The sequence below is a fragment of the Astyanax mexicanus genome, chromosome 8 (assembly GCF_023375975.1).
Source record: "Astyanax mexicanus isolate ESR-SI-001 chromosome 8, AstMex3_surface, whole genome shotgun sequence".
NCBI lineage: Eukaryota > Metazoa > Chordata > Actinopteri > Characiformes > Acestrorhamphidae > Astyanax > Astyanax mexicanus.
In genome coordinates, this window is record NC_064415.1 from 14,938,468 (window position 1) to 14,952,798 (window position 14,331).

Below are 14,331 nucleotides of genomic sequence, written 5' to 3' on the forward strand. Positions count from 1 at the left end.
CGTGGGATCAATACTTCAGCTTTCTGTTCTTGGCTGGGAGAAGTGGAACCTGGCATGGTCTTGTGGACACGTACTTTAGCTGAACCACCTCGGGGTTGGACGTGTTGTGCATTTTGAGATGCTTTTCTGCTCAGCATAGTCAAAGAGAGTGGTTATCTAAGTTACTGTAGCCTTTCTGTCAGATCCAACCAGTCTGGACATTCTCTGCTGACACACGATTGGCTGATTAGCTAAGTCTTCTTAACAAACAGATGTGAATTCTGCCAGAGTCACCTGTCTGTTCATATGGAAAATTCTAGCTAGATTCTATTCTATATTGTTAATGATCATTACCACTCACTGCACTGTCCACTGCGGGTGGTATTGCCTTCTGAGATGTATTCCAGGTGTACAACTTGAGAGAAAAAGAATGTCCCATTCATCTGACTCCCAATATCAGGCTTCACTCAAATGTACAAGAAAACACCTCATAACTATTACAGGTGTGGGCTATCTCAAGCTGACCATTAGAGTAATGATTCATTACCAATGTACATATTGCTTTTTTCATGTGGCTGACTGCATTTTGTCAGTGTAAAGTACAACTCTGTAATACAGTTCAATACAAGTACTAGTAAGGAAAAGAAGGAAAAAAGGAAGTCTGGAATGGCACTATAGTAGGCATTTTCCTTCTATGCTGTGATATACTTCAAGGCAACACCTTCAAACCTTTGACTTTTAAATGGAGTTAAAGAGAGGAGAGGCATGGAGATGAGTTAGGATTGTATAAGTATGGGATGTAAAAACTGAACGAATGAAAGGGTTAAAGCATGAGCTGGAGAGGGAAGGTAGAGTATATAGAAAATGATTATACTAAAGAGCATTTACATTCATGAAGCCTTAGATGGATACAGAAAAGGAGAGATGACTAGAGAAATAGGGGAAGGATGGAAGCAAGGAGGAGGGGAAGTATGGACATGAATGAAGGAAGAGTGTGTGTGTGTGTGTGTGTGTGTGGGTACCGATGATGTTGTGGACAGGTTTCCTCTGAGAGCGCTTGCGCGTGAGCAGGTCGGGCAGCCGCTGGAACACCGAGATAGTGCTGATGAGCTGAGAGTTGATGCTGTTCACTATCTGTGCTAGTTTTTGCAGAGTGGGGGAAAACTCCACCTGGAGACGACACACACACACACACACACACATATACACACACTTAGCAGGCTGCAATTTTTAAAGTACTCTTTTATGTGAGCCAGCAGCGCAGTCTTGCAGTAATGTATTTCCCCGCGGCTCTGTGAGCGTTCTGCCTCAGGCACTCCCATGTCAACCCTGCCCAAAACAAACCACTGACCCTAAAATAACGTCAATAATGACCAGGAAGTCAGATGAAAACTCACTCTTTCTCTCCTTCCCCCCGCGACCCCCCTTCCTTTCGCTGACTAAGCATTTCTTCTATGTTATTTTCTGACCAAATACACACATCCAGGCCTAGAGGGAGAGGTATACGGAGTTTGACATTTCCACTCATGTGTGCATGGTGCAGTTAGTGCTGATGTGGGCCGTTGCAGCACGGAACAGCAGCAGCCTTGTCTGGCAGTGTGATTTATTGGGACTGGTGTGTTCCCTGTGCCCTCTTGCTGATGTATAGCAATGTCCGAACTGTGTATGTAAACTACACGGCCAGCAGATCTGTACATATGAGACAAGGACATTATTTGCTCTCTGTGTTTTGTAAGTAAAGCAGCTTTTTGACCCCCAGGGGCATGGAGGCTTTGCATGCATCTCAGACCTTTAAATACCAGGGTTATGGTCAAGTAAACATAGCACTGGCCACCTTTTCAGGAAAGCTTGCTTATCTGTGTAAGTGTGGCTGAGAAATATGGCATGGAAAAATGAGGAGGAGTGTTTATGTCTGCAACCAGCGATACACTCAGATATACCATGAAATGTGTGTGTGTGTGTATGTGTGTGTTTGTGTGCGGCTGACTGAGTCAGAATTACCATGTGAAAGCACCTTACAGCATTATAATAAAGATGACATATATATATATATATATATATATATTAGTGGTGTCAATCGATTAAAAAAATTAATTTGATTAATCCCAACAATATTCTGTAATTAACTGCAATTAATCGCACTTGTTTTTCTTAACACAAAAGTTTTTATAGAGGATATTTAAATGTAAATAAAAAAATTTATGTAAGAAATCTAAAATGCAATTATATTTATATTAGTGGTCTCAATTAAAATACTAGTATATACTTGTAAGTTTAAGGGAAGATAAAACCAACGTGGGGTGCTGGAATTAAAAATGCATGACAAATTGGATAGAGGAAACTATTTTTTACTTATTCCTAAACATTTTAGTTTGGTTGTAAGGATTTCAGAATTAGAACTTGATTTGTGAGTATAAAAGCGTGTTTTCACACCTGTAGTTGGTTTCTATGGTCTGGATCAGAGTTGATAATAGTTAATAGCTGGGTGGGATTGAGATATGGTGGCGTAATTAATTTGCATTATATATATATATATATATATATATATATATATATATATATATATATATATTTATACACAGCGTGTACATATTTGAGTGTTGCATGTGTACCTGAGCAGTTGACCCTGGCCCATACTGTCTTAGAACCACCTGTACTTTGAATAAAGGATCGGGGGGACTTTTGCTGTCTCCACTGATTGCTTTAGAGAGCTCCAGTAGGGACCATTTAACGTTTAGACGCAAAGCTTCTTCTAGCATAAGATCCATCTTCTCAGTGTACGACACCCAGTGCTGCTGCACCTGAAACACACACACACACACACACAGACACAATGTCAAGCACCTGCTTTTAATGCAAAAACCTGCACCATGCTAAACCATGGCTGACACACACACACACACACACACACACACAAACAAATACTGACACTCATGCTAGGACTGGCCCAGCACCTGCTCTTAGTATGCACTTAAAGCCACCTGCAAACAAACACATAATTGCACATACACTCACCTGCTTACAACCATGACGCACACAAAGTTGCTTACATGATCAAAGTTGTTTCCCTAAAATAATGCTAACACACACACACACACACACACACACACACCTCTGGCCCATCATTGTGGAAGGTTTCATAAACTCTGCTCATGGTGTTGACGATGTGTTGGTATGAAGTTTTGATCCGGAGCAGCTGGCTCAGTCGATGGGCCTGCTGATCTTCCTCAAACTCCAAATCTCTGTAGACCGTCCTTCCATCCAAACGCACCAGCAGCAGCTCGCTAATCTCCCCACAGTGCTTAGAGATAGCTAGATTAGCAGCCTTATATTCATCCACTATTAGCTGCACCTGTGGAGTGGATATATAGAAGTTAACATACCCTCATCATTCCAATATAGACTAAATATGTATATATATATATGGACATGTATTTTAACTATCTTTAAACTGCAAGTTTACACACAAAAATGTATTTTAGAATACATTGCCTGTATATTAAATACAGTATATTATAAAACCCATTCTTTTTTTTAAAATATGTGGACATTAAAATGAGATAAGATGCCGCATTTTCTAAAGCTAAGTCTTTTGCAAATATAGAAAAGAAAAGAAAAAAAAGAAGAGAAGAGAAGAGAAGAGAAGAGGGAAGTGAGAAGAGAAGTGAGAAGCGAGAAAATAAGAAGGGAGAAGACACAAGCTTAAAAGAGTTAAAAAAATAAGATAAAGAAACAGAGATGAGAAGAGATGAGAAGATGAGAAGTGCTATAATATAAGTCTTTTGCAAATCTGGTGAAAACAAGATTCATAGGTTTAGATACATAGTAAAGAAAGAGAAGAGAAGAGAAGAGAAGAGAAGAAAAGAAAGAGAAGAGAAGAGAAGAGAAGAGAAGAGAAGAGAAGAGAAAATTATTATTGGAAAGGAGGGAAGAGCAGAGGAGAGTAGAGAACAGCAATGAAATTGAAAAATAGAAAAGTTAAGAAGAGAACAAAAGAAAAGAGTTGAAAGCAAAGAGACAGGGAAAGGACAATGCATTTAAAATGTTAAAACAAGGAGTAATAAGATCAGAAAATGAAAAATTGAGACGAGAAGAGAGTAAGAGTTAATAAAAGCAAAGGTAAAAGTCAAAAAGAGAAGAGAAGAGATAGAAAGAGGAGACAATAGAAGAGAAGTGGAGAAAAGAGCCAAAAAGAAAAAAAGAAAACCTGAGTCAAGTTGAGAAAAGAAGAAAAGAGAATACTGTATTAAATAGAAGACAAGAAGAGATAATTAAACTTAAGAAGAGAACAGAAGAGAAAAATATATAAAAAAGAGGTTAGAAAAGAAGATAGTTAATATAAGAGAAGAGAATATGAGAAAATAAATGAATGAGAAAAAATAAAAGGAAAAAGAAGAGATGAGCAGGAGAGAGGTTGTAAAGTAACAGGTGAGCGAGTGGGGAAGGAAAGACAGACTCCACATTGAAATTCTCTACAGGAGCTTTCCTAGAGGATTTATCTGCAGAGCGTGTCTCCTTTATTTAACTGAGCACATTACACAGGAAGCATATCATTTCCAGCTCCTCCACTCACACACATGCTGAGCCTGGAATCAAAGCAGACAGGCCTTATCCCTAAAGCATCAGACTTTCCCCATGCTGCAGCTACCCATTCAGCGCGTGGAGCACTGGCGTTACTGAGACGACGTTCAGAGGTTTTTGGAGGGTTTTTTTCCCTGATGCCGGGCCCATATCATACAGAGAGTAATCTCCCTCTCACTCACTGCTCACTCACAAGCTCCTATATCTGGATTTCATGGCTTTCATAGGATAAAGAACGCCGCATAGAATAAGCCTCAAAGGGAGAAGCAGAACGTGTGTTGTGTAGTGTGTGTATATGTGTATAAAAGTGTTTGTTTTTGTACGTTATATGGACAAAAATGTCTGAATTTATAAGAAAAACAGCTTTTTATGGGTAAAATTGGGTGTCTGGACCATCAAAAATAGTTGCTAATTTAGTTGCTTAAAGGGAAATCCCATAATTTTATATCTGCATAATTAAATCTTAATGAGGTAAACACAGTCTTTTACAGTTGTTTGATGTAAAATCCTGCTTTTTAGAGATACTTACTGACTAAGCATTATTCATATCGGTGGTGATAGGAACCAATTATCCAATTCATTAAAAAGGCCCCTAAAATCCCCCTCACATAAGTTTTTTTTTCTTCCAAAAAACAGATTACATGTACACGGCTTAATATCTATGATAATGCCCTATAAAAGATTTATAATGATTTATAATTTAGGTTTAAAACACTTATTTAGTTATTTATTCATATTTATCATTATACAAATGTACACTCAGGGTACAGTACGGCAAAACTATACGCAAATATTTTATTTATATTTGTATTTATTTATATTTATATTTTGCAGTTATCAACACTGAATTCACACCTTAAATTTCATTTTTATTAGCTACATGCACATGATAAATACATAAACGATCGAATCAAACAAAACCAATTTAAATATCTCAAAACAACAATGTGCCTAAGAATTGCTTAATTACAAGCCTCTTCAGTACTTAGTAGATGCTTATGCCCACTGAATTTCAGCTCATTTACCTCATGGGCTTGCATTTACCTGCTGCAACTGCTTTCAAATCCAAAAACTAACTTCTTAATGGTCTGTGACGTCCAAGCTAGGATCTTCCAGGACTTCTTCTGAAACCAAGCCTTGGTGGACTCTGCTTGGGATCATTGTCCTTCAATGCCTTCTTCACACAAGACACAAGGTTTTCTCCTAGATACATGACCAAATCCATATTTCCCTGCATAGACTGCAGGCTTGCAGTGCCAGAGGAAGCAAATTTAGTTCCAGGGCTTTATTGAGCCACTTGCATGCTTTAGACAGGGTGCCATTTTTTCATATTCTGAATGAAAAGGCCAAGCGTCCTTTAAAAAAACTAAAGCTTGGGCATCCAACAGGACAGTTACCTATCCCAAGCACACCTTAAAGTCTAGCAAAGCTTGGTTTCATAAGAAGTCCTAAAAGAAGAGTGTGGGTCATTCCTTTTTCGTGTTGAATTTGGAGAAAGCACATGTTACATTTGTGCTATTAATGCAAAGTATTTTAATTACTATTGTTTGATTGGGTTATTGCAAATGGTAGAGAGTTTGTAAATGTTGATAATTCACCTAACTTGCAATGGGGATTTAGTAATCTTGAATGTAAATGTTCAAAGGCAGTTGTTGGTATGTAGGTTCTTTTAATGGTGGTTCTGTGTAGGAAAGAACATAAATGTATCTTTAAATTTAGAGGGGAAAATATATAAATTCCTTGCAAAACGTCTATTCACTAATAGGAAGGCATTTACAGGAGGTCTGTTTGGCCTTACATCCTAAAACGTATAAAAACAAGTGTCCACAAGTGTGTTTATACAAATAAGAGTGAGAATCTGTGTGAAAGTCTGAGTGTGTCTGTGTGACCATGTCGGTTTCCAAATGTCTTCTCCAGCGTGTCAGCTCAAATATGTTGAAACAGTACTCCGCTCCTGCTATCCTCGCTTCTCTGCCACTAAAGCTGCTGCCAGCTCTTGACTTTGGGCTCCACCGATGTCTGACATTGACTTTGACGTGAACCTGATCTTCCCCCCCAGCTTTTGCTCTCCCTCTTACTGACACAGAGACAGAGTGAGAGAGTGAGAGAGCAAGAGAGAGCAGCCAGGCCATAGTGGTGGCACTGCACCAAGGCTGGCTGGCTGGCTCTCATTGTGAATGCTGAGGTTGTTTATGCTGAGCCGTGCCTGTGTGGCATTTATTACAGAGGATGGGGCTCTCCTGCTCTGCTTCTGTGCATCTATGCCTGTGCGTGTGTGTGTGTGTGTGTTTACCACATCACTGCAGGCCACTGCCAGTTTATAATATATTGCTCCCTCATATAGAGGCTGAGTGATGGACAGCCAGCCAGAACAGGCATTCATCTCCTCTTAATATGTTTCTGCTCTTTTTGATGGCACGGCCAATGACACTGCGTACGCATTGTGGCGTGAAGTTCAGAAATATTACAGACGCATTAATGATATGTAAAGATGGATAGTGGAATTAGAATAACGACTGCCTGAAGTTCTGAAGTAACTTCTTTTCATCACGCCCATTTTCAAGAGTTTGTGTCTTACGAATTTGTGGTAGAGTGTCCACTCATTTTACGGTAAATTAAAAGGTTATTAAAATGGTCTAATCCCATTTATAGTAAATACAATTCGAAATAATCTACTGCTGTGGACACTGACAAAAATATAGCTAGATATGTTAACCCAACATTTTAACAGGCTATTTAATGTTACTTATATTTATTTAGAGATTAGCTCCTTGAAGTGGTTTAAAATATTGCATGCTTTAAAATATTTCCAAAAACCTACTCCACAAATCTGAATACAACTTCCTCTGTCTCATTCATCCCTCTTATTGTTAAAGTATGGAAACTGTTGTCCAACACAGAGGACACTGAATACCCCCCCTATGAAAGAAGAAAAAATACTGTACATCTTGTACATCTTACAAAATCGAGGTTAAGTTTATTTTACTTTAAAGAAACAATTTCATTATTAGGAACCATTTTTTTTGTATTACAATTAATTGTTGGCCCCTTTGTTGCCATTAAAATTAAAAATTGTGTTGGCCTGTATTTTAAACAGTAAGTTCCTGTGCTCTGTTAGCCACACTCCTCAACCAAGGGCTCACAAGACAAGCTGGAGATTGCCAGGTCTCAGTAGGATAAATAGCTTCTCTGGCACATAGCACAAAGTTCTTGCAGAAAGTTAACCAAAGTGCCGGCCCCTCCTGTAGCCATTAAAAATAAAGTGGATAGAACGTCATACTTGTAGAAAACAATATTATTTTTTTAGCATATAACCTCAGAACAACACTGTTTAAAATGTTCTGCAAGGAAGCCACAGGCTGCAAAACACCTCGGTTACCTTTCTAACTGAACTTCTTCCCTTTTCCTTTTCCTCTCCCTTTCCACTAAATGCACATTCTCACTCGTATAAACTAGTTGTCATCCATCAGTTTGTTTTCGTACCTGCCTCCTACACAGACGATTTGTCAGACGTACCTTGACATTTTCAAACTTCAGGAGAGGTAAATGCTCTGCTCCTAGTCTTTCATATGAATGCCTTGAGACTGCAGACATCATTTCATTGTGCGGTGATTCGTGCTGGCTTTCAGATCCACACAGTGGTTTGAATGCAGAGCATTCTTTTCTGCAGAGCATCCTTTTATTAAAAAGACTTAGGGTTTTACCAGTGATCTTAATACACCATCATTCTAGCATATTCCTGTTTGCTGTTTAATACTATTCTGAGATCTCTTTGACTCGCTTTAAGACTCTGCTTTACAACCTATTAAACTTAAAGCTGGCTTTGAGGGGTTCATATAATAAAATGCCACTAGGCAGTTATATGACCACTAATTCCACTGCAGCTTTCTACAGTCTGCTGAACAGCATGCTGCTCAAACCACATCTCCACCCAGGTCCACAACCCTGCGGATTGGTGACTGTGCACTTCTAAATACCCAAAGATGTGGTTGTTTGCAGCAGCTGTTGTGGGGACAAGATTTACAAGATGTTGTCAAAAATCCTTCCATCCATTCATCTTCTTTTCCACTTCTTCCGGGTCAGGGCCACAGCGGGCCCAGGGCCGACATGGAATCATTGGGTGCAAGGCAGGAATACTCCCTTGTCAGGGTGCAGTCTATCATAGGCTAGAGATATACTTGCTGTTGCTTAGTGTGCGTGTATGCATGGCAGCTGCCTCATGTATCCTAAGTTTGTTTGGAGTCTAGGTTGTGCACATCCTCAGAAATGAATTCAGTTCACAAAAACAAACTAAGAAAAGCTAATATATATTCTCATCAGAATAGCTGGTCAGAGAGCAGTCCAAGTCCTTTTGTCTGTGCCCAATGGAAGCCTCTAATAACGTGTAGCACATAGGTACACAACCATGCACAGTTACATTTACATTTCAGCCAGCTGAAAACACCTAACCACCTAAACACAATTTTACATAGCCTTTTACTCATTATGTGCTTTTTGGGGGCATCTAGAGTATTATGTGGAGGAACTAACATGGCACACCAAAGACTTAAGCTAGTGTTGAACAGAAATCAGAGTTAGGATCCAACCCACAACCCCAGGAGCTGTGTGATATATACAGACAGCTGTGGAACTTAGCTGTTTTTTTAGGAAATCACATTTAACCTAATTTATATAAGTTACAAAAAAAAAACTCAAAGAATTCAAAACCGATAGAATAAGAATTTCTTGACACAGCATTCTAATTTTCCCTATTGGTGGAAGGACGTCTAATAGTAAGTTAGCTATTTCAACAAACAAAAGGTTGTTGGTTCAACTCCTACCACTTTACCTGATGCTGCCATTGAACCAAGGATTTTACTAGATAAAAGCTTCTCCCAGACAGACAGGCATCTAAATGACCAATTATTAATTTGCCACATAAACAGCTCTGGAACAAAATAAGAGACCACTTCAGTTTCGGAATCAGTTTCTTTGATTTTGCTTTTTATAGGTATATATTTGAGTAAACTGAACATTGTTGATTTATTCTATAAACTACAGACAACATTTCTCCCAAATTCTAAATAAAAATATTTTCATTTAGAGCATCTATTTGCAGAAAATGAAAAATGGCTGAAAACATGCAGAGCTTTTAGATCTCAAATAACGCAAAAAAAAAAAAAACAGTTCAAATTTATAAAGTTTTAAAGAGTTCAAAAATCAATATTTGGTGGAATAACCATGGTTTTTAATCACATTTTCATGCAACTTGGCATGTTCTCCTCCACCAGTCTTACACACTGCTTTTGGATAACTTTATGCCACTCCTGATTCAAAAATTCAAGCAGTTCAGCTTGGTTTGATGGCTTATGATCATCCATCTTCCTCTTGATTATATTATAGAGGTTTTCAATTTGGTAAAATCAGAGGAACTCATATTTTTTAAGCGGTCTCTTATTTTTTTCTAGAACTGTGTACATCTACACATATCTAGATATTTTAAAAGTTTTAAATGTTTCTGTTCAAGCAGATTGCATGGCAGCCCTTTATGAGGTGACAGTAGCCCATAAAGGGAGACATCAGCACACCACTAGGAATACTACAGAATCTAAATCTAAACTAAATCTAAATCAAAATAAAAAACTACAGAATCTAAATCTAAGCAGAGTATTAAATATATGTAATACATCAGTATTTACATCTGCATTGTGCATCTGTGGAAATGCAAATTCTAGTGTAAGTTCTATCTGTGTGCAGGCATTGTAGTTTCATGCCCTTCATAGTTCACTATGTAGAGAGAGGTGTATGCTTATGATGTCAGCATTTTCATAAAGACAACACAATACTGAAAAAAATGAAATTGTAAAATATCTCCACCTTGAAAAATTCTAATTTAAAAAGCTTCAATTTCAGTGAGGATGAGTTTTTAAAGGATTTGCAATGTTCAAAAAACTCTTTCCAACCTCAATAAAAAAAACACACTTGTGGGTGAAGTATGGTCAACGCAAATGGAGGTCCAGAATTCAGTTGTCCTTGTCTCTCTTCAACTTTGGAGCACAAATGATAACAGTACCACATGTTGAGGTGTATGGAAGACAGTTTGGTGTCTGTGTGTGTGTGTGGGTTTCTGAAGGCTAACCTTGCTGGCGTGCAGTCTGCACTCGCTGATGAAGAAGTTGGAAGCTCCATGAGAGGACCACAGCAATTTGGACAGGCCCGGCTGGAGCTTCTTATCTAGGAAGCGAATCCGCTCTCGAAACAGGCCCACTTCATCTGCGGAAAGGGCTGAGATGATCCTGAGAGATTATGCAAATGGCGTACATGTCAATGTAAATGAATATCTGTACTGATTATTTGCAATTAGTGGTTTCCATGCATTAGCAGAGAGGTCACTTTTAGCGCAGTACTAAATAAATGCAATGCTATTTCATACACATTATGACAACAGTGATTTAATGTTTGGTTAATAGGTTCTGCTGAATGTATTTTTTGAGAGAATGCAGTCCAAGGGGAAATGCTTATTTGGCTTTTGTTGGGTTTAAGTGTTTACTTCCAGCTGGCATCTCTACAATGCATTAAATGTGGTGACAATACCGGTGCTGATGATTCACTGGGTCTCTCCAAGCACTACAATGGGTACTTGAGTCTGAAGTGCCGTTGTTGTGTGTGAGTGTATGTAAGCGTGTGCGTACGGCAGTGTGTGTGTGTGGTGAAAAGCTTATGTGAGCAAGGTAGGATGTTATTATACAGTGCTGAGTGGGTCTGGAACACGAGTGTGAATTGTTTTATCCCTGAGGACGAGATTGTGAGTATGCAAGACCATTTCATTTCATGCGAGAGCGAGTGTTTGTGTAAGGCTTATGAAACTTGCAGAGCTCGATTGTGCCTGTAGTAAAACCCTGTCTACCTATTTGGTGTAATGTATCCAGATTACAAACGGACATCTTGTTGAAGGATAAAGATATGCAGAGTGTTTGTTTGATTATTATAATTCTACAGGTTATGGCAGTATTCCCCGTGTGGCTGATAATGTGGAAGGCTAAATGAAAGATGCAGTTTACTTTAATTAGTTGGCTGAGGTGCTCTGACTGGGGCACATGGTAAAACCACAATTTGAGAGAGCAGTTGAGAGATTCAGTCTGTCTCTGGTTTCAGGTTTTAGCTGTGCAATGTGTTATTGGTGTTGTTTCCTGAGAGGAAATGACTATGCAATATCACAGTAATTTGGGAATTTGCTTAATCTTGTACCACTAGCCAGGTTTCCATCCAAGACATTCTACCATTTCATGAAAAACCTTAACTCATCGTGAAGACAGCAACACATTTCAAACAAGTTGGGACAGACCAACAAATGCAGCAATGGAAACAATTTGCAAGTAATTCAAATTGCTGGGTATACAAAAAGCATTTTATAGAGTCTAGAAATTGTGGAACAACATAAGAAAGTTCAACAGCAAAGACAAATATTTCAAATGTCCTACTATCTACAGTACATAATATCATTATATGAAACAGAAGCACTTACAGAAATAAGTGCAGTCCAAAAATGCAACTTAAAGCTGCATCATGCAATAAAGAAGCCATATGTTAACGCCATCCAAACGCCACGTCTTCTCTGGGTTAAAGCTCAGTTAAACTCTCAATTTTTGATTTATCTGACCACAGAACAGTTTTCCATTTTGCCTCAGTTTAAATTTAATTGAAATGGGTTTTCAAGGTTCAAAGCCTTTGCCTGCTCCAGCACTGAGGACCACTACTCAGGGTCTTTTTATAACTGGCGATTCTATTGTTAGACATTTAATAGTATCAGGCTCAAAGGGTAATGACACAGTCTCCTGTTTCCAAGGTGCCCGTGTCCTGGACGTCGTCAGGCAGCTTCCCTTGGTGTTGTGGCAGCTCAATGACTTTGGGGACGCCATTCTCCATCTGTTCTAATGCGATCTGTTGTTTTTACAAGCAAAAACACTCTTAGTGCAGAGATACACTAATTAAATCTAAATTAATTTGCTTAGGTCCCTAAACCCCTTCGAATAGTACTGTATATATCTTCATTCTAAACAACAGCAACATTTAGCTGTTATATTTATGTGTTTAATGTTAATTTGGTATTGTTTCATTTAAAGCATTTGTGGAGAATATACCATGATTAAGCAATAATACACTCAAGGTTCATGCTATAACGTGTAATATTGACCGTAGATCAGCACAGCACAGCAGTGTTAATATGACACGTTAAAGCATGAACCTCATGTGTATTATTGAGATTACACCACAGTTCCATTATCGCTGTTTATTAAAAGATTTTGAGTTAAAGAGGACGAGAAAGTATGATCTATTTAATTATAAACACTGCGTGAGTTAAAGTAGTTTCATTACTGCTCTGTTTGTAGCTGGGCTGTTTGGCTTGTAAGCGCTGCATCATTGCTAGTGCATTACCAGCTGATAATGGCACTCATAGAACGCCTTTCAGCCAATCACATTGCAGGGTTGGACTTACCTGTGTTATAATTAATATATATTTTTTTCCCCACTAGAGCACGATAGAATTCTGCATGTGTGCAAGTGCGCTGCAATTATACAGACCTGTTGTAGTCTCGGACCACTAGCAGTACGTTCTCCCTCATGGTGCGCAGGTCCTCCCTGCGCTGATAAGCCTCTGATACATGGTGCGGGATCTCGAACTGCAGCCTCTCCCAGTAATACATCTCATTAAACATCTTCAGCAGGTTCCTACAAAAGCAACACAAACCTGTCAGCCTCATACAAATGAACCTGGACCCAACACGTGTGTTTGTGTTTAGGTTAGGGAGTGAATGTTTGTGCAGGAATAAGTGAACGTAACACGAACCACAGCTGATGATGTCTGAAGCCATAACCCCCTGATTAAACCCTAAACTCACATACGGCCCAAGACAACATTGTCATTGTGCAGAACAACTGAACCTAAGAGGAATTTGGCTTTTTTATATGCAAGCTCTAAATGCTTCCAGCTATATAGACATAATGGAGGCTGCCTGGGTCTGAGGGCGTGTGTACTTATGTGTGGATTCGGGACATACTTGTCGAAGTTGATGTCCAGCATGCCTGCTTTTTCCTTGCAGCGGATCATTAAAGGCTGGTTGAGGTTTTTCAGGCTCCCCCGGTCTAGGCTCTGGCTCCACTCACTGTACATCCTCCTGACCAGCTCGTCCAGCTTCTGCAGCAACTGCATACATGCCTCACGCACTTTCTTGTCATTTTCGATCTGAGGCAAAAAGTGGGCATTCTCTAGGACCTAAAGTGGAGAGCACAAACATTCATATGTATATTATAAACCTGTACAAACAAATACATAGAAAAAAGAAGAAAAAGAACCACACAATCAATACACTGACATTTCAAAAGTCATTGGACAGAAACTAGCATTATGTCCCATTACTTTTACCAAATCCTACAGAAGGCCTACAGAAGGTAAAGAATACTGCAATATGTCCATCCATCTGTCCATCTATCTTTCAATCTATCTATCTATCATTAGGGGCACAGTTAACACACACATGCCCAGAGCAGTGGGCTTCTCCAGCTACAGCACCAGTGGAACAGTTGGGGGTTAGCTTAGGTGATTCTTTCAGCCCCTTCTTTAACTTCAGGCCATGGCTGTCTGTATGTATTATATATATTACAATACATTTCTGTATAATTCATAATTATACTGTATACAGAAGAGTGAGTAATGCTTATCCGGCACTGAATCATAATGAGTAGGTTTACAAATGACTTAACATTTGCACAGGAAACTTAGTGAGACAAAGA

General features: G+C 38.9%; 1 protein-coding gene across 1 annotated transcript in view; it reads right to left on the minus strand.

The window, feature by feature from the left end:
* Positions 1 to 14,331, minus strand: part of dnah2 (dynein, axonemal, heavy chain 2) — a 210,302-nt gene that overhangs the window by 142,941 nt on the left and 53,030 nt on the right. Inside the window, exons 14-19 of the mRNA XM_049482490.1 lie at positions 13,599 to 13,813; positions 13,123 to 13,269; positions 10,679 to 10,835; positions 3,092 to 3,331; positions 2,592 to 2,780; positions 1,002 to 1,149 (exon numbers count right to left, since the gene is read on the minus strand). Coding sequence (XP_049338447.1) covers positions 1,002 to 1,149; positions 2,592 to 2,780; positions 3,092 to 3,331; positions 10,679 to 10,835; positions 13,123 to 13,269; positions 13,599 to 13,813 — 1,096 coding nt within the window. The remainder of the gene's footprint in view (positions 1 to 1,001; positions 1,150 to 2,591; positions 2,781 to 3,091; positions 3,332 to 10,678; positions 10,836 to 13,122; positions 13,270 to 13,598; positions 13,814 to 14,331) is intronic.